Source organism: Lemur catta, chromosome 21, assembly GCF_020740605.2.
Source record: "Lemur catta isolate mLemCat1 chromosome 21, mLemCat1.pri, whole genome shotgun sequence".
Lineage (NCBI taxonomy): Eukaryota > Metazoa > Chordata > Mammalia > Primates > Lemuridae > Lemur > Lemur catta.
Window position 1 is genome coordinate 31,517,248 of NC_059148.1, and position 25,114 is coordinate 31,542,361.

The 25,114-nt window shown below is 48.0% G+C and overlaps 1 protein-coding gene across 7 annotated transcripts in view; it reads left to right on the forward strand.

Annotated features, from left to right (window-relative positions):
• LOC123625773 (splicing factor SWAP) overlaps positions 1-25,114 on the forward strand; it is a 58,649-nt gene continuing 33,535 nt past the window's right edge. For 2 of the 7 annotated variants that reach the window (XM_045534332.1, XM_045534329.1), the window contains exons 1-7: positions 2-497; positions 3,066-3,235; positions 3,820-3,951; positions 8,870-8,955; positions 15,488-15,713; positions 16,933-17,045; positions 17,970-18,105. In XM_045534332.1, the coding sequence (XP_045390288.1) occupies positions 280-497; positions 3,066-3,235; positions 3,820-3,951; positions 8,870-8,955; positions 15,488-15,713; positions 16,933-17,045; positions 17,970-18,105 (1,081 nt within the window). In that variant the 5' untranslated portion in view covers positions 2-279. Of the gene's footprint in view, positions 498-850; positions 3,236-3,819; positions 3,952-8,869; positions 8,956-15,487; positions 15,714-16,932; positions 17,046-17,969; positions 18,106-25,114 lie in introns of those variants that run through there. The other 5 variants (XM_045534331.1, XM_045534333.1, XM_045534330.1 and 2 more) reach the window with 4 other exon arrangements.

Genomic DNA, 25,114 nt, shown 5'->3' on the forward strand with positions numbered 1-25,114 from the left:
CCGGTCGTGGAGGCGCATCTGGACGCCAGCACTAAAGTCAGCGTATTTCCCAGAGGCTCAGACGGCTCCAGGCTGTGGCGAATCTGCCGGGCCGGTCGCCGGAAGTGCGAGCCCTCCTGCCGGAAGTTGCGCTTCCTCCATTTTGTGGCCCGCTATGGCGGCGGTGTCGAGGTTGGGGACGGGAAGCGACGCCTTTGACTGAGGGGGTAGGACAGGCGGAGGCATAGGGGACGTCGTGCGGCGCAGAAGAGGACCGGCCTGGACGCCGGGGACGCTGTCATGTACGGCGCGGGCGGAGGCCGCGCCAAAGCCGAGAGGAAAAGCGGCGCGAAGGAGGAGGCCGGGCCGGGCGGCGCCGGCGGTGGGGGGAGCCGAGTGGAGCTGTTGGTTTTCGGCTATGCCTGCAAACTGTTCCGGGACGACGAGCGGGCCCTGGCCCAGGAACAGGGACAGCACCTCATCCCCTGGATGGGGGACCACAAGATCCTCATCGACAGGTCGGTTCCTCCCCGCACCCGTCGATCCTCCCCTTCCCTCACCCGCTTGATTTCGTCTGATGTTGACTTGATGGCCAGGACTAAGAATGGGTTTTCTGGAGCCCGCGGGGATCTGGGGGACACCCCCTCCCCGGCCCCCACCTCCTCCTGGTGTTCTTGGGGTTGGGGGACGGTGAAACCTGCCCTAAGGCACTGGCTGGAATTGCGCGCCGCGTCTGTCGCCGGAGGGATCGTCTCTGCTCCCGCAGCCCCCTCGACCCCTCGCCCCCGTCGCCGGGCCGCAGTTGGCGATTCCGCGCGGTGGAAGCTGCCGGTGCCTCGGGCCTGCCCCGGCGCTGCCGCGGGTCGTGCGCGCCCGCTGCTCGGCGTGCCGGGAGGGCGGCCCGGGACGCGCGCTTTTGTTCTTCTGAAACGCCGACACTGAGGCCGTGATTAGGAGCCTCTTTGGACCCTGTGAGTTAGCCTGAACCTTTCATGCCCCAGCGGCCTCGGTGGAGCGCCCGTACTTGGCTGGTGACATTTGACTCCCCCCAGCGGCCCCCTCCCCGGTGATAATTCGACGAGTTTGACAGGTTGAGGTAGTGGGTTAAGTTGCCCATCGGTTGGAGCTCAGTTGACTTCGTGAGGACGCTGGCCCTGCTCTTAGAGGTGGTGCTGTTAGGGCCGGTTTCACTCTCTCTTAAAACTGCTGGGGGGAGCCGGGCGCAGATGTGTTGTTTCTGTTCAAATCGAACCGGCTTTAGGTGATCACCCTGGAAGATGTTTGGCGGCCGTGGCAGAGGGGGCCTGGGATCAGGGATTTCTAAAGGTGTTTGATTTGAGAAGGATGACATTACATGATGTAGGTTGTTTGCTCTCCCCCCCCCTTTTTCATTCCCCCTTTCCTTACCCTCCTACCTGCATTTTGAGGGCGGGGTGGGGTTTTTTTGTTTTGTTTTTTGCCAGTTTGGCAACACTACTACTTCTGGGGCCCGGACTGAAAAGCTGACCGTGACCAACCATTAAACTGTGGAATAGTCTCTCCAAGTGAATGAAGCCCATCGACTGAGAGACCATTAAAACTGGATTCTGCAAAGCCCTGGAACATGACTGTAGGGATGACCCCTGAGCTGGCCAGAATGGACACGTTAATGACCAAATAGAGGCCTTTTTCCATCCCTGACGTTTCCGTCTGGAGTTAGATCTAGAAAACAAGGAGTCGTGCAGGGAGGGTTCCCAGGGCAGATCAGGGCCCGATCTGATGGCTCCGTGCTTTGCTCAAACGTGATGTGCCTTTAAACCGTGGTTTATATCGAATGTCCCCTGAGTTAATCAGGCTTGCTTTTCCAAAGTGTTACTTGTGACCTTTATTATTAAAGTTTGATAAGCGATGAAGTCTGAGCTCTTTATACAGTTTTCCGTATCATTCTGTACATGGTTTGAGTTAGGTCTTCCAGAGCTGGTGGGGAGCAAACGCTACACATGGACATGTGTAATGTTTTAAAATAATCTACATTTGTAAGTTAAGGAGGTTTACATCAAAGTAAAATTAATTTTGAAGTTCCATAAAATGCAGTGACTTGGCTATGCTGGAATTTTTGGCCTTTTCCCTGTAAATTTTTTTTTTACATTAACATTTTTGGTCCCCATTACAAAAGTCAGCATTAGAAAATTAGGCAGACTTTTGTTTGTCTCCATTTGTTTTTGAAACCCTAAATCTGAGTGTTTTAAGTAAAATTCACCAACTCACTTATTATGCGACAGTTACACATTCACAGCATCTTCATTGAATCTTTTATGTTCAAAGCATAGCAGGAAGTGCTCACATTCTTAATTTGGCTAAAGCACCTCTTGGTCCCTGTAAGAAAAACAAGGATGTGTCTTCATGTATGTCATTTCCTGGAGGTATAAAGTTCAGAAGGAAATACCGATTCTGCATCTACTAATAGTTTTGCTCTGTTTCCAGTGAACCTCCTTAAACTGCACGTATATGTCACTGTTCCTATGTATGTGTGTCTCTCTATCACATAACCCAGCACTTATTTCCTCAGCCTAGTGGCTAGGGGGCGAGCCTAGCCACGATTTTACCTCCCATGGACGCAAGTCTCTTGGTGAAGATCTCTCCTGAGAGTTCGGGACTAGCAGAAAGAAGCGAGGAAATTTCGACCGTTTGGTTCTTACGGATAGGTATTTATGTATTCGGTTTGTGTGAATGTAAGCTATGATATTTGACTTCTCAGAAAAAAAGATTTTTTTTTGCAAGTGGCACTGAATGGTTGACCAAACCATCATGGTAAGAGCTGCCAGTGAAATGGATAACATTTATGCTAATAAAGGATTGTTTGCCTTTAATTATAAGTTTTATCATACTGTAGAGAGGAATTTTGACTTTGTTAAGATAATTTGAGTTTAAAAGTAGGTGAGATATGACTAGCAAAATTAAATATAAATCTCAGAAGAGTTTTTATGTTTGTTTTAATATTTTTCTTTATTTTAATTGGTAAGTATATATAGATATATATAAAATATCACACACACGCCAATCTAGACATTAATTTCTTTTTATTGACCAGCTTGTTCACATTACAGATATGATGGGCGTGGTCACCTGCATGACCTTTCTGAGTATGATGCTGAGTACTCCACGTGGAACAGAGACTACCAGCTGTCTGAAGAGGAGGCACGAATAGATGCCCTGTGTGATGAAGAGAGGTATTTAGCCTTGCATACGGACTTGCTTGAGGAGGAGGCAAGGCAAGGTACTGCTCAAGAAAAACTTACTTAAGCCACAAACTTTTTAAAAAATTTTAAGTATTAAAAATTTACTCCCATTCATTTTTTTATACTCACTCTTTCTGATATTATCTTGACAGTACCCAGTGGATTGGAAAAACAGGAGTCTTTGCGTTCTGAGAGGACCTCAGGATAGTTTATATATAGAGCCACAAAGAATTTTCCCAGCTTTTGAGGGCAGACTGGGATTTGAAAAAAAACAAAAACCAAACTCTTTAACTGTTCTTCTTTAACAGTATCGTATAAATTAAAATTGATGTTCTTGTCTTTGCCATAACAATCTTCAATACAGTTCTTAATCCCAAAATTTTCTCAGCAGGAAGAAATATTCCACAAAAGATGTGTATTCAGCTGTCTGTGGGTAAACATGTACTGGCAAAAGTACATATTAATAGATATAAAGTGTGAACTTTTGAAAATATTTTCACCTCAAAAGGAGGTTGTAAAACGTATGTTGTATGCTTTACTGATAGCTACAACTTTAGAAATATATAAAGTTTTTCTCAGTAAATTTCCATTTTTGTTAATAAAATTCTCATTTTTATTCAAGAGGAAGAATACAAGCGGTTGAGTGAAGCCCTGGCAGAGGATGGGAGCTACAATGCCGTGGGGTTCACGTACGGGAGTGATTATTATGACCCGTCAGAGCCAACGGAGGAGGAGGAGCCTTCCAGACAGCGCGGTGAGCGGGGAGAGCGGCCGGGGGTGATGCTACGGGCCCCGCACTGCCTGTGGCGTGGTCAAGGCTTCAGAACACATTTGTGGACACTAATTATAACACCGCTGTGACACGTACAAAAAACATGAGTGATATTCCTTCTTTTGGTAAGAAAACAAAGCTAAAAATTAGGACATGAGTTGTTAATGGAGGTGGAAAGAGAGTTCAGACTGTCATTATCTACATTGGATCAGATTTCCTTTTCATTTATTTTTCTTTGATTCAGTTAACAGAAAATTACTCATTCTGGATTCTTTATTTCCAGTTTAGTAACACACATGTCAGTATCCTCAGTGATTCATTCCTGGAGCACTGAAAGAATAGGCATTAACCAGGATAAGTTAATGTCACCTCACCCCATACTGACCTGCTTCTGCATGTGCCCTGCACAGCTGACATGACGACACACACCAGCAGAAGGACACCTGTGTGGTCAGTTGTTGCTAAGCAGAAAACAACACAGGGCTTCCTGGTAGTCTCAGTGGAACCCAGGGTATATATACTTATAATATTTTAAATTAAAGATTTTAAATGTATGCTCCTCTGGCTTAAATCTGGAAGCTTTGAACATAAAACGTGCTACTTAAAAATGTGGACTAAGGTAGTACAGGAAGGAATATCCTTAGTCACGTCAGTAAGCCTCGAGGACCAGCATCACAGCCCTGAATTATGACCAGTTGTTAATTATCAATAACCATGAGGTGAACCTGGAACACTAAAGATGGGTAACTTATGTTCAGGATAGTCTGTTTAAAGAGAAGGAGAACTTTTTTTTTTTTGAAGACAGTCTCACTCTGTTGCCTCGGCTAGAATGCAGTAGTGTCATTGCAGCTCACTGTAACCTCAGACTCCCAGACTCAAGTGATGCTCCTGCCTCAGCCTCCCGAGTAGCTGGGCCTGGCTAAGTTTTTCTATTTTTAGTAGAAACGGGGTCTTGCTCTTGCTCCAGCTGATCCTGAACTCAGATCCTCCTACGTTGGCCTCCCAGAGCGCTGGGATTACAGGTGTGAGCCATCACACCCAGCCAAGAATGAGAACTTTAACTTTAGAAACTATTGAAATATTTAGAATAATAAAGTGAAGTTACATCCTGTGGAGATTTAATTTTAGTGCTAACTTTATGTGTTATTTGGGACCTAATTAATTTCTCCTTAAGTAACAAATCTTTTAACAAGTATAAGGTAATTACAGCAGTTTAATATTAAAACAAAATGATGTCTGCCCTTCCACTCTGTAACTGTACTAGGTTCTCCCCATTGCTGTTCACTAAGGGTTGTGATCCTGGGGGAACAATAGGATGTAGGGACAAACACATACATGTGGCTTTTCCTTTTCTCCTTCCCTCCCTCCCTTTCCTTTCCTTTCTTTCCTTTCTTTTTTTTTTTTTTTTTTTTTATTTTTTAAGAGACAAGGTCTTGCTTTGTCACCCAGACTAGACTGCAATGGCTCAGTCATAGCTTACTGTAACTTCAAACTCTTGGGCTCAAACAATCCTCCTGCCTTGGCCTCCCAGAGTGCTAGGATTACCAGTGTGAGCCACTGTGCCTGGCCGGACTTCCCTTTTTGACCTTCCTTTAGTCCTGCTCATTACTTTGTGGGCACAGAACGACTGTTGCACAGCTCTGTTTGATGAGCTTTTAAAGAGACATTCAAGTGTAATTTTAACTGGGTTGAGTTCAAGGCTAATTAAGGTATTTAACATTGTTTCTATTGACTTTTGAACCTAACTGTCCCTCCGAGTTAAGATGGAAATGTTCATGCAGGCCTAAGTAGTAAACACTCATTCATTTATCCGGAGTAAGTTGTCCCTTTTGGGGTCCCAGATCAGATTTTGTTGTCTCATCTCTGAACCACATACATCATTTTGGCTTTAAATTCATAGTGTTTCTTGTCAGAAGTAAAGGATACGCACTATCACCATTTCACAAAGGAAGAGTTGAAGTACAGTCAGCTCTTCGTATCTGTGGGCTCCACATCTGTGGATTCAACCGCACACCTAAGATATTCGAAAGAAAATAGCAATGCAACAATAAAAGATACTGCAAATTTTAAAAAATTCAATATAACAGTTATTTACACTCATATGCATTGTATTATTATGAGTAATCTAAAGATGATTTAAAATATACAGGAAGATGTGTGTAGGTTAAAGGACTTGAGCATCTGAGGATTTTGATATCTCCAGGGGTCCTGGAACCAGCCCCTTAGGATACGGAAGGATGACTGTGCATAAAGTCCACATGTCTTCTTCAAGATCATAGCAACAAATCTTTAGAAAAATTCATTATTAATTTCCCTAACATGCTAGGTTAGGGAGCAGCCAGCCATGACCACAGGCCTGATGAACGGGTTTTTGTAAATAAAGCTTTATTGGAACACAGCCATGCTAACCTGTTTTACGTGTTGTCTGTTGCAGCTTTTGCACTTCAGCAGCAAAGCTGAGTTGAGACAGAGACCGTATGGCCCACAGAGCTGAGAATACTTAGTATCTGGCATTTTACGAAAAAAGTTTGTCAGCCTCTGTTCTAGATAATAGACTATTGTTTCAGCGTAATTATTGGGCTAAATGATATTAACTTTGTTACAGTTATTGAGTTTTTGAGGGCTTCATCATGACTTAGTTTATCTTCTAAGTGTTAGTATGCTTTCTTTTTGACATACAGTTCTCTTTAGTCTTTTACTTATGTTGTTTTTTTCTTTCTATCATGTTCTGAGAACTTTGCCTTATATGCTGATTAATTTTTTTAATGGAAATTGGGCCCATGTGAAACTTAGGGCTCGACCTTTTATGTTTAACTTGCATTATTACTATAAATAAAACACCATACACACACATAGTCTAATAGAGTTCAGTTTGGTACCCAGTACAAATAATAGCCAAATTTAGTGTCAGATTCCTTTGTTTTTTGGAGACAGGGGCTTGCTTTGTTGCCTGGGCATGAGGGCCCGTGTGGCAGTGTTGTGCCCACAGCTCACTGCAGCCTCATGCTCCTGGGCCAGAATGGTCCTCTTGCCTCAGCCTCCCTAATTGCTAGGGTTCTAGGTGTGAGCCACTGCACCCGGCCTAGTGTCACATTCTTTTCAAATAAAAACAAGATAAATTTTTTTTGCCTGAGCCATCAACATATCTAAATACTACTTGATTTCTAAAATTTCTATATTCTGGCATTCTTAGTATTTTGAAGCCTTGAGATATTAGCCAAAAGTGTTTTGGTGGTGCCTCCACTCTGGGAACCGCCGCCTGTCTCTTCTTTTTGCATCCTGCTGTTTTCAGCCTGGCCCCTGTCTGGATTTTCATAATTTTTTATCATCACTATATATCCATTTTTTAAACAAGAAAAGGTTGTTATTTGAACGTGTTTAAATCTCAGTTTGTATAGCAGTGGTTGGTTTTTATTTTGTGCTGCTAAAGCCATCTTCCTGTAAATAAAGGCATCTGTGGACAAGCAAATCTCTTTAACCTGTGTATCCCAAACAGCTCCTGCCATTAGGACGCCTTTATGTTTGTGAACAACTCAACATTAAGGAAAGGCTGTTTGAATAGACACAGTTTTTGACCACTTTTTTCATTTAAAGAAAATATAGTAAAAAGTTGTATTTTTAAACACACACCCTCGCCTCATTCCCAAAGAGATTCTGAGATAGCCAAGTTGTTACTTGGCATTTTGCCTGGAGAAAGTCTCTGCAGACCAGTGCTTCTGGTGTCTCCTAATGCCACTGTGTCATTTGGTCACTGGAGCTGAACAGCAGGGTTACTAATGACGGGGAGTTTGGGGGCAGGAGTAATTCTCTGTTCTCCCACTCACTTCAGCTTCTTAGTTAGGAGGGAACAGGGATCAGGAACAGGTGAGACCGGGTTAAATACTCTGATTTAATAGGAGTTTATAATCAGCTTGTATCTCATCAGACTAGAATACCCACGATTTTACATGCAATGAAACCTGCCTAAAATTCCCTCCTGGTTTCACAGAATTAGGTTTAATAGGGGGTCTAGGGGTCTTTGCAAATTGTTGATCTCTTCAAGAGGCTTCACTATATAGAATAGAAACATTTATTTTGTTGAAAATTTAATGTTTGATTTTCTGATGTCATCTTTTTTGAAATAAAAACCTAACTAGATTTTGCAATCTCCAAAAATGTTAACTTTTTAAAGTTTTCTACTGTATTTTTGTACATTTCACTAAATCTTTTTAAATGAGTGATCATTTGCGTTATTGAGATACATTTAGGTACCTAAGAATTCAGAAAGTAATAATGTATAGTACCTTGTTTAGCACATAATAGACAAATTATTTGTTAAGTGAACTGTTAATGAATAAATGGAAATGGACAAGTATATCTGATTATTTGTGGGAGAGAGGGCATGTGCTTGGGGAGGGAGGGAGAAGCCTTGGCGATTATGCCCAGGTAGTCCACAATTTGGTGATGGAATCTGTTATCTAGGAATTGATTACCTTGTGTTATGCCAACCAAATGCAGATCAAAATTCCAGTATTCTAGGGATGCGAGACCCACATACGTAGAGTGCCACCTTTTCCTATATGCTGGTTCTGGGCTGACTGCGGGATTTGAGCTTGTTCAGATTTGGTCATCCATGGGGGTCCTGGTACCCATCCGCCATGGGTACCACAGGACAGCTCTACAGTCTGACCCTGTAAACACGCTCCTCCCTTGGTATCACCCACCCGTGTGGAATTATATAGCAAGTGTCATCACATGTGGTGGAATAGAAGAGAAAGCTGAAAATTATTTCCAGAAGTAGTGACAGAAAGATAAAGACCCAGGGGACGCCAGTCACTGCCCTTCCCCCATTGCTGCCTGCAGTTGTACTGCCTTCTTTCCTGGTTGTGGTTCTGAAGTTTTTTATCTTCTTTTTATACAGAAAAAAATGAGGCTGAAAATTTAGAGGAAAATGAAGAACCCTTCATTGCCCCTTTAGGATTGAATGTCCCGTCTGACGTGGAGCTGGTATGTGTACTATTCACAAGCACTGGTCATTGTCACCGTCTTCATCTCTGAGTTCTGCTTGCTCGAGAGCACAGTGATGCGAACTGCAGCTGCTTTGTAGGCATGCAGCGCTTTGGGACGATTTGTGAGTTAATGGAGAAAAAGAGCACACACACCCATTTTCCTCTGAAAGAAAAGGGAAGAATTATAGCAAAAGCACTAGACCAAGTGGCAGGGACCTGAGTTGGATCTGTTCAGAGATCATGTAGTTGTGTCCCCAGCTTTTACCAGTGTGGAAAACCAAGAACTAGTGGCCGGTGGGCTGTTACCCACACACAGGTGTAAAAACCGTCTTGCACAAGGCAACACTGTTTTCAGTAAAGTGGCTTTGTTAAGTGTGACGTTTGTGGGCGCTTCACCTTCCCTCTTGCCTCACGTGTTCTGGGCAGTTTTCTGTGACACCTTCAGGCTGCGCTTTCATGGGTGGGGAACGCGGAGCCGGAGCTCCTCCTCACCCGAGCGCTTTGCCGCTGTCTGTTCCCCAGTGATCTCACCCGCTGTTTCAGTGACATCGTGTTAAATTACAGTTGAGTTATAACAGGTGTTAAAGCCAAAACCGAGATTTTTCTTTCTTTTCTCAAGGTTCACTGGGGGATTTCTACATTCTAGTCACTGTGCCACGCTGCTTTCTGTGTATTATCTCATTTAATGCCAACAGCCCTGAGAGTGACTACTGTTACTGTCCCTATTGTGCAGATGGTAAAACCGAGTCTTAGGAGAGTCAGGAGTTTGGCTAATACGTGGCATGCAGGAACTCAAACCCATGGTCTTAATTATTATGCCACCTTGAGTCACCATGTTTTATGGGATTTTTATATGTTTGTTAGGGATGTTTAAAATACGCTTGTGGCTTGGCATGGTGGCTCCTGCCTATAATCCCAGGACTTCGGGAGGCTGAGGTGGGAGGATTGCTTGAGGCCAGGAGGTTGAGACCAGCCTGGGTAACATAGTGAGACTCTGTCTCCACAGAAATAAGAAAAATTATCCTGGCGTTGTGGCATGTACCTGTAGTCCCAGCCACGTGGGAGGCTGAGGTGGGAGGATTGTTTGAGCCCAGCAGTTCTGGGCTGCAGTGAGCTGTGATCACACCACTGTACTCCAGCCTGGGCAACACAGTGAGATACATATGTATATATTTTTATTTTTTGAGATATAGAAAATACATATTTTTTGCATGTACATACTTGGGAAGGATTCTCAAATACTCACATTCAGCAGAAAGTGTTTTCTGTGACATTTTCCTAACTGGGTTGCAGATGCCATAGAGGCCGCCGTTCTGGGTTCCCGTCTGCGTCCTGAGCTGGGCGCACAGAGGACGCGGAGATCTGCCTGCGGGGGCGGGGCGGGTCTCCAGTTCTCTCCACTGTCGCTCGCTCGCTGCCGCCCTGATTTAACGCAGCCTGAATTCCGCAGCCTGAATTCCACGGTTCCGCCTGTCACTCTTTTCTTACCTTCCATTGTGTGAGGAAAGGAGACACCAAAATAGCCCTTCTGATTCCTGCCTCCAGCCCACCCTTCCCTATTCATTTACATTCCTCTCCCTCTCTCCTTTTCTCTTACAGATATGGGTTTTAAGGAAAAAACCTTTTTGGATTTTGTCTGGTGTAATTGCTACTCAGGTTTGCGTCTCCATTTGCAGGATGGGCCGTTTCACTGTGGCTAAAGCTAAACAATATTACCTGAAGATTTGATTCCCCAGGGCTATGTTAATATATTTTCTGTGTGTCGGTGTATATTGTGTTTTTGCTTATTCTGAAATACGCTGTTTATTCTGCGTGAGCGATCCATTGAAATTAAGCCTTAAAGATAACAGTTGCGCCATTGCCTATATATAATGCTAAAAACTTTTATTTAAGCTTGACTATGTGGAATTTTATTTTGTTTTTGGTATGAAAGATTTTCAAAATTTTTATTCAAATGTAAATATAGAAATACAATAGAGTTTTGTTGCCTTGTTTAATTCCTATTAAAATAATTAATGGCTGTGTGTTCTCAGCCAAGCTGTTTAATGGTCTGCCAGAGTCAGACATGTTTGCCCCTCACTGGAGAGCAAAAGAAGCCCTCGTATGTAATTACTGGCGCTCTTATTGCTAAAGAGTTTCTTCTAATGTTATTTTGAAAAGGTCTCTCCACTCTCCGAGTGGTTTGACTGTGGAAACTGCTCGAGTCTCTGATCTACATCTTTCATTCCTCTATGGCGGTGTTGGTATTTCCTTTTGCATAATTGTTGTGGGTGTTTTGATTGTAATTCATTGTATAAATTGCACACTGTCATGTCTCTGTTAGTGGAGAGAATGGGGAAGATAGAAGTGTTTGCATTAGAAGTTCTGTTTTGGTGAGTAGGCAGCAGATTTGCTGGGCTGTGTTTGAATGGATGGCTACTCGTTAGTGGGCAGGGGCGGGGGCTTGGCTCGCTGAGTGGGGACGGTGGCTTGGCTCGCTGAGTGGGGACAGTTGGAGCAGCTGGTAAAGACAGCAGGTACTGGGAGGCACAGGTCTTGGTTTTTAAACGAAATGTTGGATTAGAACCTACTGATTACAGGATTCTTGAGGTTTGGGGTGAAGAGTGAGCAGCAGTTAGGTTACGGCAGCCTGAGGCGTGTTCTTGACTCCTGCTCAAGACACTGGGTGCTGCCCTGGGTCCGGCTGAGCCCCTGGCCTCAGCCCCTCAGTGTGCTCTTCCTGCATCTCCAACTCACACCCCTGAGGTGACCTTGCAGCTTGTCTTTAGCTTTTTATACTGACTCCGTGTGGGACGTCATGGACCTAGTTTTCTCTTCCGTGGGAAGTGAGGACCTATTTTTTCCCCACATCTTTAGCCTAGTATCATTTGTTCCAACGTGGTGTATTCAGTCATCTGCCCCTTTCCTGGGGTCCAGAATGCCCGTCTGTGTCCTGTGTGGGGTCCCCAGTTGTGTTGTGTTGTATTGGAGTCTGGCAGGCACTTGGCAAGCAGCTGTGGTCTGGGGAGGCGGAGTCTGCCTTCTGCCCATCCTTGTCCCCACTTGGCTCCTCAGTCTGCAGAGACGCTGCAGGTGGCGCACACGGAGTCTGCGCTGAGCGTCATGTCTGCCAGGTGCCCACAGCCTTGTGGACCTAACACTTCGCCTTTCACTCAGTTCCTTGGCGCAAGAGCCCCCCAACAGCTGTGGGCAGGCGGTGGGCAAGCACTGCTGCCGGGCAGACCTGTCAGAGCATGTTTCGGGGGAAGGGTGCTCATTCAAACACATTTTATGGACAGAAGGAAGAGGGAAGGCTTGATAATTAATTGCTGTTATGTGCAGTGTTTTAGTCTGTTAGATGAATGGCAACACATAGGGAGCATTTATTGAGCACATACTGTGTGCCAGGCACTGGGCAAGTGATTCTGACCCTTCTCACTTAGTGCTCAGAATAACTCAGTGAAGTAGAAACAGTTGTTATCCACTTTGCAGGTGAGAATCGTTGAGGTTTAGAGAGTTTAAGAGTAGCTGCCCCAAGGGTCAGGCCTGGAGTCCAGCCAAAGGGCCGACTCCAGAGCTCTGAACCGCGGAGCTAAGCGCTGGTGACTGGTGCACGGAGTAGAGTGTCATCGTAATCCAGGTGCTGTGTTGCCACGGGGTGAGGGTAGAAAAGAGAAACTCAGTTTATTCCTGCATTCCTGTGGATTTGCCTTTTCCTCTGGGTTTATAAGGACACTCTGTGTCCGATGAGCTTCAACCCTTGGTCGTCTGTGTCTTGCAGATAATTCTCTGCAGGTGCTGTGAGTCTGTGCCTCCCTCCATGCACAGTTGCAGTGTACTTACAGAGCCGTGTATGTCTCCCGCAGCCTTTATGTCTTCAGGGTTTTGAAGTTTATTTTGGAAGACCTTTTTCCACCCCTGAGAGTTTGAAAATATCTTCCTGTATTTCCTGCCAGTGTTTCTGTAGTTTCGTTTTTACATTTGCGTTGCAGCTCAAACTGACGCTTACCGGGGCTCTGGGAGAAGCAGGTGTTTAATCTTTTTCTCCCGCGATCTGAGAGGACAGGGCTGGCCCACCTGCTCCGGGGTCCCACACTGCTCCCGTCTCCATCCCCTGCCACCCGCCTCCGTTCCCCCTGCTGGATCTGAGCACGGGAGTTTTCCAAAGCTCCTGGGAAACCTTACGCGCCTGCAGCAGCATCCTCCACTCTCCAGTGCCTGCGGGGTCTAAAGCCGCGTTAATGGGACTTCAAAGGAAAGGGAGGTGTCTGGCCCCTTCTTGGGCTATGTGGGCTTCCTTAAACACAGGGATTCCTCACTGGATTTAAATTAGAAAAACATTTTTCCTTTTATCAGGTAATCTTTGTAACATACGCATATTTATAGGTTGACTCTATCCTTAAAACTCATTGTGTGGTAGGAATGATCATGATATTCTTAAACGGAAAGGATTTTCCTAAAATCTGCACAATAAAGACAGCAAAGGATGGCTTTTTCCAAGCCAGATGTTTTTTATCTTATGTGCATGCACTGACTGTGCTGGCCAACCTTGAAATATGTTCATAAGATGCTCTGTGTTTGTGTGATCATTGTTGCTTTGTAAAATAGCCTACACCTCGCTTTTTAACCGCTACTTTTAAGAAATTTTAGACCAGGAGTTTGGTTTGGTCAGTAGAGAGCCTGTGCTGGGGAAGGATCACTATTCTGAAGTGATCATTAATCATTGACGTGTTTATGGAATGTACTGTTTTGAAAATGAATCTTTCTTTTTAGCTAAAGCCAGTGAAAATCTGTATCATGATCCATACTTCAATATGCAGTGGGCCTTTAACATGGAATCTAATTTACTTGGGGATCAGTAAATAACTTTAATTATAGACATTTATCCTTTATAAGTGTGAAGGACGTTATTAGTTCAGAAATTAAATTTGAGAATTAAGCCATTTATATTTTATGAAGGATGAAGCCCTGGAATTACAACGGTCATCTTGAATTCTTAACTGCCCATTTTTAATGAGAATGATTTCCAGTTTTATTTGCATGTAATTTCCTAAGTGTTGATCGCTTTGTCGATATTAAAGGTGTTTTAGCTTCCAGCTTTGGGGCAGGGAGCGCCAAGCACGCGGTGGAAGTGACTCCTTAGCAGCACGTGCGGGGAGGAGGCGGGGGTCTGATGCCACAGGCGAACGTCCTAGAGTGTCCCACCCTGCCCTGGCCAGACCACACCTAGGTTGTCTTCAGTTAGGGACAACCTTAAATGGGAACAGCAGTGAGCTGGAGCCACCGGCCACATCTTACGGGGAAATAGGGACAGGGAAGGTGGCAAGGGGAGAGCTTGGTGCAGGAGAGGTGACTTGGCATGAGCGCACGGCTTTCTCCGCATGTCCAGAGGGCTGTGTGTGAGGAGGGAGCCTCCAAGCTGTGAGAACTGGTCCTAAAAATGCTCCTGGGGGCCGGGCACGGTGGCTCAGGCCTGTAATCCTAGCACTCTGGGAGGCCAAGGCAGAAGGATCGTTTGAGCTCAGGAGTTCGAGACCAGCCTGAGCAAGAGCGAGACCCTGTCTCTACTAAACATAGAAAGAAGTTATACAGACAGCTAAAAATATATATGGAAAAATTAGCCGGGCATGGTGGCGCATGCCTGTCGTCCCAGCTACTCGGGAGGCTGAGGCAGGAGGATCGCTTGAGCCCAGGAGTCTGAGGTTGCTGTGAGCTAGGCTAACACCACAGCACTCTAGCCCAAGCAACAGAGTGACACTCTGTCTCAAAAAAAAAAAAAAAACGCTCCTGGGGAGCCATTGAAGATGTGGGCCTCCCTCTCCCTAGAAAAACGCCTGTGGGTGCAACATTGGCATGCAACTTCCGAGGCTTTCCACGCCCTCAGAGAACCCAGGTTAAGGATCACTATTTTATAGAAAGGTACTGACTTGGTGTAAATGAAGGTTGCCTCCCCTGGGTTTGTACAAAGGAGGAATGGCTTCAGGTTTCTCCCCCACAGAGTCCTGGCGAGAGTTGGAGACAGACCAGGCAGCGCCCAAGTCTGAACACACTGGCCTCTTTCAGCAGAAATGTCTCTTATCTCCTAAAATTGACAGTAAAACCAGGATCATTTCTGTGTGTGTGGTTTTTTTTTTTTTTTTTTTTTTTTTTTGAGATAGAGTCTCGCTTTATTGCCTGGGCTAGAGTGCCGTGGCGTCAGCCTCGCTCACAGCAACCTCAGACTCCTGGGCTCAAGCGATCCTCCTGCCTCAGCCTCCCGAGTAGCTGGGACTGCAGGCATGTGCCACCATGCCCGGCTTATTTTTTTTTTTCTATATATAATTTTAGTTGGCCAGATAATTTCTTTCTAATTTTAGTAGAGACAGGGTCTTGCTCTTGCTCAGGCTGGTCTCAAACTCCTGACCTCCAGTGATCCACCCGCCTCGGCCTCCCAGAGTGCTAGGATTACAGGCGTGAGCCACCGCGCCTGGCCCATTTCTGTGTTTTAATCAAATCATGTGGCCAATGGAAAAGAGGGCAGCTCAGTGACATGAATGTGTGTGTTTTCTCAGCCACCAACAGCCAAGATGCACGCCATCATCGAGCGCACGGCCAACTTCGTGTGCAAGCAGGGGGCCCAGTTTGAGATCATGCTGAAGGCCAAGCAGGCCCGGAACTCGCAGTTCGACTTCCTGCGCTTCGACCACTACCTCAACCCCTACTACAAGTTCATCCAGAAAGCCATGAAGGAGGGGCGGTACACGGCACTGGCAGAAAACAAACGTGAAGAGAAGAAAAGTACGGAGACCAGTTGGGGCGGGGGCAGGCAAGGGTGGCTCCGGGGAAAACCTGCGCAGTCTTAAAGGTTTAGACTCCAGAACTTCTGGAAGGTTTCTGAACCCTGCCACTAAGGCATGCTAATGAACCCTGCTGGTGTGCCCATATTAAATTCTTTGTCAATATTTTATAGATAGGTGAAATGTAATTAAATATGCTATCAGAACGTAATCATCTAGGTTAGACGTTTTTTTCTTTCATTTTGCTTGCATAACATTTCATGGAAAAACTGAGTTTCATACTTCGTTGGATTAGTCTCAGTATACAATTAACAGTGTTTAGGACTATAAGGTTAAATTGTACATGTCCACAAAAATGAATTTTACTTGAGTCGTCTATTTAGGCTATTATTTTTGTAAGGTCTCCATTTAGAATTTTTAATACAAAGACCAGTTTTCTCTGTTTTGAATAAAGATAATATTTTGACAAGTCCTTTTTTTTTTTTTTTTGAAACAGAGTCTCACTCTTTTGCCTGGGCTAGAGTACCGTGGCATCAGCCTAGCTCACAGCAACCTCAAACTCCTGGGCTTAAGTGATCCTTCTGCCTCAGCCTCCCAAGTAGCTGGGACTACAAGCATGCGCCACTCGCTAATTTTTTCTATATATATTTTTAGTTGTTCAGATAATTTCTTTCTATTTTTAGTAGAGACGGGGTCTCGCTCTTGCTCAGGCTGGTCTTGAGCTCCTGACCTCAAAGTGATCCTTCCGCCTCGGCCTCCCAGAGTGCTAGGATTACAGGCATGAGCCACCATGCCTGACCTGAGAAGTCTTTTTATGTAAAAGTCTTGCACTGAATTTTGTTGTCTTCAGCTGAAATAAGATGTTTCCAGTCAGTTGTGTAAACCTTATTATAGATCTCTTCTCCTAGTTTGTTGTAGTTTTTTTTATTTCTGTTACTGTTGTTTTCTCATAAATCGGTAAGGCTCTTACCCTTTTCTTTTTAATGAAAACAAAAGAGCATGCCGTGCCCCGGACTGGTCAGCGCTGGGGGCTGCCTCCTTGCTGTCTGGCTTCTCTGCCCAGCTCAGGTGCTCCAGGGAACGAGCATCCGAGGTGTCTTTGGACGGGAGACCGAGGAATGAATGTGCAGAGCTCCGCCTTGCTCTGCTGCTGAGTTTTTGCACAATTTATTTATACGTTTTTTCTCTCCATACACTAAAAGCTCAACCTGTGATTTCAGAGCCAGGGGTCAGCTCGGACAATGAGGACGATGACGACGAGGAAGATGGGAATTACCTGCACCCGTCTCTCTTCGCCTCCCAGAAGTGCAACCGCCTCGAGGAGCTGATGAAGGTCTTTATCTCCCTACCCAGCTTTGCTTTCTCAGGTCGTGACTGCACTGCTGCTAAGTTAATTTTGGGAAGTAAGCCGGTTATTTCTTGGGTGTTAGAGCTATATCTTATTGTTTCATCCTTGAGGTGCATGGTGCATTTTTGTTTTTAGCTTGGTGGCAAAGGATTTGCTGTATGTCTTCTATATCTGCCTTATAAATTTCACAAGCAGATTATTTTTTTGTATTTTCACTTTATTATTTTAATCTTCTGGGATATCTAGAATAAGTAGAGAGTTGATAAGGACTTAAAAATTGTTTTTCGTGTAGATTTCACCATAGGATTGGATTTTATATTAATGGCTGTTTAGAGTGTGCTGCTTGAAGCTCTCTGTTACCTCCGTAGATAGGTTGAAGTGAATGTTTTTATTTCTAATGCTCCCTCGTCCCTATAAAACAGTCACTCAGCCTAACCTGCGCTTAGTTCACGCCACTCACCTGCCGTCGGTGCCGTGAACTGGAACCCATTAGACTTAAACGTGTGGTTTGCAGCAGCCAATGCCATGCGGCTGGTCCCTTAGGGAATGATTCTTGATTGATTGGACTATTAAAGCTGTGGGTTATTAGAAATCAGAAATTCCTGTGAGGAAGGGCAGAGTTTCAAGTTTTGCATGAGTTTGGACGATCACGTTGCATCAGCGGTCTAGCAGTGATGGCCCCTCCTCCCTCGTGTGGTGTTGGTTACAGAGAGGGAAGCCGGGCAGTTCCTCTGGGACTTAGAACCAGCAGGAGCACCCGGCCACAGTTAGTCATGACCTCCGAGTGTGCGCGTGTTGGGGGGGGACACGACCACGCGTGTTGGTTTGTCTAAGTCGTGTACACCGAAGTTGAGCCGTTTGGGCCACCGTACAGAAAGTGCTAAGGCTGTGTGTCTTCTCCGTCTACAGCCCTTGAAGGTGGTGGACCCAGATCACCCGCTGGCAGCACTTGTCCGCAAAGCACAGGCTGACAGCTCCGCCCCCGCCGCCCAGACGGCAGACGGCGCGCCCGCACAGCCCTCCCAGGTGGAGTACACGGCAGACTGTGAGTACTCGCTGTGCGCCCTGACCTGTGTCTGCTGCCAGTGACAGAGCCAGCCGCGGAGCCCTGCCCACCAGGGCTGCTTTCCTGCTGCTGTAGCGGGTGTGGAGGGCGCGGGTCAGACCCACTGTGTGGCCACGAGGGGGGTGCCATGAGGTCATCCTTTTGCCTGACCCAGTGTGGGCAAGATGGTTGCCTGTCTCCAGCATCAACCCTGCATTCCGGGAAGGAAGGAGAGGAAGGGCCAAGGCAGAAAGCCGGTGCTGGCCGGCTCTGCTCTTCCTCAAAGATCTTCCCAGCAGCTGTACCCAGGAGCCATACCGGTGGCTTCAGTCCCTTTGACTAGCAGGAGGTCACGTGGTTACGTAGTCATCCCCACCTGCAGTGGAGTCTGGGAGATGGGCCTTCAGTTGGACACACTGACTCCCTAAACAAATGCAAAATTCTGTTCAGAAGAACAGGGAGAGAGTGTTGGGGAGACGCGTGGTGTTGTCTGTAGCACAGACAATTCTGTGATGGCACCGTGGTGCTGCACTAGTGTAGACACACCGTGTGGGGTAGACAGAGTGTGCACAGAGTTCTGTTAGAGGGACGGGGAGAGGGTGTCGGGGAGACGCCTGGTCTCATCTGCCACGGCTATTTTCTTGAAAGAGATGAGCAGCACAGGGCAGCGATTGATAAACGTCAAAGAATCACATTTCTTTTTCTCGCTGATTGCTATTCTTTTATTTTTTTAATTACTTAAAGATTATTAATTGAAGGTAAATTTTGAAGTTCTGTTCAAGAGATCATTTGAAAGTGTCGGCTTTGGTCTCAGTATCAGATCTTTTTTAATTACTGTATTCAGAGGTTGGCTGTTGGGTGAGATAAGAACCGTCAGCAGAGCGGCAGGAATTCGTCTGTCCAGCCGCTTCCATGGGGACCTGTTGTCCCGGGTCCCTCTGTAAAGCTTGTCTGCTTCCGTCAGCCTGAGCTTAATTGTCTTAAAATGTGAGCCGCCCTTTATGTGGGACCAGCTTTTGTTGGACCCAATGGTGTGCTCTTCTGCACTTCCCTTTAGCACTGGCACTCGCCGAATATTTTTAGACTTTGAAAAATCTGTTACTTGAGTGAACTTTCAGCCTCTGTCCCTAAAAAACCTCTTAAAGTTAAGAACTTAGATAATTTCTTTAAATGATTGAATCAAGTCAAATCCAGTTTCTTGGAGTATTCAACCCCAGGGGTGGGTCGTGTGCTGCTGGGTCGGTTCCGCCATTAGTGCGCAGTGTGAGTGGGCTCAGGCAGCTGTCCTGGAGGAGTTCTGCATGTGGCTCCTCACGTGAGGATGTCGGGTAGACAGATGCCTTCAAATCCTGAGCCCCACCGGCACCCGAGAGCTCCCACCCTGACGTCATGGGGAGCGGAGACTGGGCCCCTGCCCAGCCAGCACTGTGTGCTTAGGGGACGTTCGCTCCGCGTCTGTGCTTTCCTTTCTCACGGCTGCTGTTGAGCTTGCTGGAGTCAAACACAGTGTCCAGCCACGTCCACTGGGTCCCCGAAGCCAGTCCACTCTGCCACAAAGGAGAGGGACAGAGAGTCGGGGCTGGGGCTCAATCACGCATTCTGCTTACTACAAGCCCAGTCCACAGAGGTCAGTCGTGGGGCCGTGTGCGGACCACCCTGCAGGGCCAGGCGGGACGGGGAGCAGCCGACCGTGGCCTCTCAGGGACACACGACATCCCAGTCTGGTGGGGGCCGTGCTCCGAACTGAATCGTGCAGAGGTGGCTGGCGCTGTGGGGAGACCCTAGAGAGCTGCACGTGGCAGCCTCTGCCTCTGAGAACACACCTGCTCTGTGCAGCCCAGGCACCGACGTCAGTCCCCAGCCTCCCAACAGGAAGTGCTCCAGCAGGGCCCGTGAGTCACCACTGCCTGCCCACAGTGCGGTACGAGGCTGTTCACAAATCCGTCTGCTCCCTCTTCACACAGTGAGAGTGGCGGACACGTGGAGGATAAGGCATTTGGGAGTCTGGAGTCGTGGTGAGAGTGAGTGCGTCTGATGTTCAGGTTTGTAGGTTGCAGACACACTCCTGCCTCAGCCCTGAGGTCAGAGCCCCCAGTGTGGCCTGAGCTCGGGCTCACACAGCCAGTGTCCCTTTGTGGGAGGAGTGGCCTGGCCTGGCAGCACTGGTGTCCTGCAGCACCTTGGTCCCCACGGACGCGGCTACTGCAGACGGAGCTCAGCCCCAGCCCCAGCCCTGCTGCCCCTGCCCTCTGCGGACTCAGCCTTGCCCGGGTCTCACGGCCTCTCCCGTCACGTGGGATATATCGTCCTGCCTGTCCTGTGACTCTATGAGCTCTTGAAATTCCACGGGCAGAAGTCCCTGGTGACCTCCTCTTTGCCTCTGGCCTTGCAGTGAAGCAGCAAGGAATCGGGGTCCAGTCTGGGGCGTTGTCAGCCACTGGCAGGTGGAGACAGCAGTGGCAGCAGCCGTTTCTCTGCCTGGGTTGGTCATGATTCAGAAACTGCCTGTCATCCGCAGGTGACTGTCATGTGGTTATTGGTTTGTGATCAGTCCTTGATAAAAGGCATTTATTTACAAATGCAGTTCAATTAAAGGAAAACCTGCTAATGGTTTTTGGTTTTAGTTCCCTTGCGCTAGAGTTCAAGATAATAACTTAAGTTCATCTGTGTAATATGAGTTAGGTTATAAAAGTATTAATGCATTGGATCCCAACTGTGTTTAAAATAATAGATAAACTAGAGAGAACTGTGCAAAGAATGTTTGGGCTCAGAGCTGCCTCTGAGAAAGAGCACTGTGGTCAATTTTTTCTCTACATACCTTATTTTCCACACTCGTGTGAGTGTGCATTGCCGTTGTGCTTAAGCAACAAATAAAACAGTTCTGGAATAGTTCCATGTTTGAAACGCTGGTGATGAGGACACGAACAGCCGGTTACTTGCTCTCAGTTCGTGTCAAGCCCTCGTCCCTGCAGAGTCACACTGAAGTCCGTCTCTCCTGCTGTCACCAGGCGTTGCTGAGCTGTGTGAGGACGAGATCAGGCCGTGCCTGTCGTCTTTGTGAGTATAGTGTATGAAGTTGGTGGACTGTTGCAAAATTACTGCCTCAGCCAATGCAAAGAAAGGTCTTGAGAAGTCCTTTTCATTTGGAGCACCCCTGACCCTAGCAGGAGAGCTGGAGCAGAAACGGGTCTTTGGTTCTGCTGCCCACAGACAGCTCTCAGCACGCCCTCCTGTCCTCTGACCCAGCGTGTCCACAGAAGTGTCCTTCCTGCGGGGTCTTGCACAAAACCTGCCATTCTCATGTCTCTTGTGTGTTATTGTCCATGCTGCAGGCGTGTGTGGCCTTCCTGTTTCTTAAACAGAGAAGCAATAACATTCACAGGCATTTAAGTAATTTTCAGAAGAGGGTTTAGATTGTGGACCTTGCACTTGGGAAAATACTGTAGTAGGTAATAGGAAACTATCTTGAAATTACTAGAATTACTGATAACTTTTTGGAAGACCCTCAGCTGGGGCCAGCCTGCAGCCATGTGTGTCTGGAGAGGGCGTGGCGGGGCCCAGGCTGGCCGGGCAGGGCCGGTGTCCAGTGAGCAGCGTGGCTTACGGACCCTGATCACCTGTCCTAAGGACAGAAGTCACACACAAGGGGGAAAGCGTGATTTAAAGCACGAAGGAGCTCGTGCCCTAAGACAGAAGGAGGTCTGTGGCCTGTGTGACAAACCACTGCCAGCGTGGCTGCCACGGGCCAGAGCAAGGCTGTGGGCGTGAAGCTTCAGCGTTATAGGAACGGGCAGAAGTGGCACAGTCTTCTAGGACTGGCCGGGTGACGCTGAGCAGCTGCTCCTCCTTGTGAGGACTGTCCTGTGTGCAGCTCCCTGGCTCCCCCTCCCGTTCCTGTCCCTGGGCCCGGGGCCAGGCCAGCAGGTCTGAAGGCTCCCTGAAGCCGTTGACAGTCTTAGCATTTCACTCCAGCTTTGTGGGGAGTGATAGTTTTCGTCATTTATAGGGGGCAATTTCATGATACTAGAGTACAGTGCACGTCATGAGAACTAGGCAGTGACACCTGTCTGATTTAAGCATTGAAATGTTGACACAGGCAGTGCCTCCTCCCTGTCACTGGGGAAGCCCTGGCCTGGCAGAGGCTGGAAACAAGAGCAGCACCCCAGGACTCTGCCCTGGCACACCGTGCCCCCCTCTCCACAGCGTCATGCCCTAAGGCGTAGTCTCCAGGTGACCGGAGGTCTGACCCCCTGGATACAGGAAATGTGGTGCCCACCCCAGGGCGGCAGCTAAGGGGCTTGGTGAGAGTTGGGCGCTGCTCAGTGCACGATGTGTGACTTGCCACCATCATTTGGGAGCTTTGCTCCTGTTGCCGGCAAGTGTTCATGTGGCGCAGCCCACTGGTACCCCATGGCTGGGGTGACGGTGATGCCAGCAGCAGAGGCCGGGGAAGCGTCCAGGGGCTCTGCCGTCTGGGACAGCAGGTGCCAGGACTCTGGCACAGAGAGTGTTCACTGGTTTCTGCTGCTCCCGAGGACTTGAGAGCTGGCCCAGGGCTGGCGTGCCTCTGCGCAGGGCAGCACCTGCACACGGGGTTCATAGTCTTGCTCCTCACTCAGAGTAACAAAGTTACAGACTTCTGCTGCTCATGAAGAGAATGGTTTTGTTTGTCCTGGCTAACCAAGACCTAACCCAGGAGGACTTTAAAGTGAGCGTGAAGGGGAATGAGAAGAGCCCTGTACGAATGAGAGAGCGACTGAGCCGGGCGCGGGGGCTCACACCTGTAATCTCAGCACTTCGGGAGGCTGAGGCAGGAGGATGGCTTGAGGCCAGGAGTTGGAGGCTGCAGTGAGCTATGATGATGCCACTGCACTCCAGCCTGGGTGACAGAGCAAGACCCTGTCTCAAAATAAACAAAAAAATGATGACTGTAGGAGGTCAGAGGGCACCCCATGCCCACACACTCCTCTTCTTACCAAGCTCAGGCCCCCCCGCCCCCCGCCATCGCACGTTTCTGTTGTGCTCTCAGAGCCCGGCACGGTTGCACGTTACACAGCTGTGTGTGTGCGTTTGCACGTGCGAGCCCCCAGACAGGACGCTGCGTACGGACAGAGACCTTGACTGTCTGCTGGCCAGCGCACCCCCTCTGGCTCCTTCCAAGGGGATGCCGGGGTTCCTGGGAGTGTGTACTGAGTGGGTAACCTTTAAAAGATGAAGAATAGAAGTTCCAGAAGCACCTGGTGTTTCACAGGAGGAACTTGACCCATGTAAATGAACATCTTCACACGCGTGTCCCGAGGGGTGGGCGTGTGGACACAGGGACGGAGCTGCTGCTGTGGCTGTCGGGCACAGGCTGGGCACAAGCTGGGACTGGGCCAGGCAGTGAGGGCAGGAGCCCCTGCTCCCAGAGGCAGGCAGTGCGCACTGTGTCTGTGAAGGTCACGCTGGTGCCACGGGCAGAACACGGCCCCACACGTGGAGGGGGCACGAGGCGGTGTGGCCACGGGAAGCTGGGCCTGCAGAGAGCTGGCGGGGGCTTCTCTGGCTGAAAGCAGCGGCCGGGTAAGTGTTTGGGTTTTGGGCACAGGAGAAACTTGGAAACCATAGAAAAGCCCAGAAAGCTGTCCTCAGACCCTCACCACGCAAAGATGGCCGTTGTAGCTGCGGGACGTGGGCCTTTCCGGGCCTGGGTGTGAATGGGAAGGTTTGCAGTGTGTCTGCGCTTCCTGGAAACCAGTCTGTCGTGGCCGAATGGCTTTGGGCCGGTCGCTTTGCTTCTCTAGGCCTCCGTTTCCCCATTTGTACAACTTCGATGTTAAATAAAAGCAGCACTTTATTGTATTCTGATGGAAACACTGAGAGTGTATTTTAAAGATTTCACATTGGTGAGATCCAGTGAAACCAAAGGAGGGTTTGTGGGGTGGTTTGTTTTTATCTTAACGGGATGATTCTGTGGCTATCTAAGAAAATAATGAGTCAGAGCCCGAATGTGAGAAGTTTGAGCAAGAGGAGGAACAAAGGGGACGTGACCGTCTGTCATAGAGTGCCATGCGGCAGGGACGTCCGCTCTGGGCCCAGTCGGTGGCTGTGTAAAGGGAGAAAGGTCCACGGGTGCCACATATGACCCGAAACATCTTCTGTTTGAAACGTCCCTGTGCTTTCACCCGACTTCTGCCACTTGGCCACGGGTGCCATGGTTGCCGCGTGGGAGCCGCCTGCCGGCCGTCGCCCTCCTGCTGCGTTTCTGCAACGCGGCGGAGCCCGAGCGCCAGGGCGCAGAGTGCCGGGCTCCGTGGGTTTCAAGGCTTCACGGGCGTCTCCCCTTCTCCACGTGCACTGCGGCTTTGAAGCAATCGATCTTTTACCCCGTCTCTCAGAAGCATTTACCTGCATTTTTGCAGAAATAATAATTCTCTTTTTCACTCAAATTTCGTCTGTTTGCATAAAATTTAATTGAATACATAATTACTGTAAGTTTAAGTGGAAGAAGTAGTTTAAGAGAAAAACTCCACTGCTAAAAGCAGAGGGGAGCCTGCCCCCCCCCCCCCGTGTTGCCATGGCACCGGTTCCCCAGCATGGTGGGCCGCCCGCCCAGCCAGGGCTTCCGCGGCGTCTGACAGAAGCCAGCGCGGCACAGGGACCGCGGGCTCCGCAGGGGGAGGAGGAGAGCGGGCCCCAGAGACGGGCACGTAGAAGTAAGTCCCTGGGACACGGGGGACAGCAGACTCACTCAGAAGGGAGGTCTTGCGGGAAGAGCAGCCCCGGGAAGAGCTGTGTGGGAGACAGATCACATCAGAGCCCCACTTCTATCCGGCAGCAAAATCACTTCCAGACGCAAATGCCAGATGTGGAAATTCTTGGGAAAATAAAGACACTTCCGCAGGATGAAGAATCGTCTGTTTTCAGCCAACAGACATTATATTATCTCCAACTAATGAAAAAATAAAATCGTTGAGAAAGCAGGAAAAATATCTTTAATGTACAGACAGCTCTTACAATCAAATAGAGA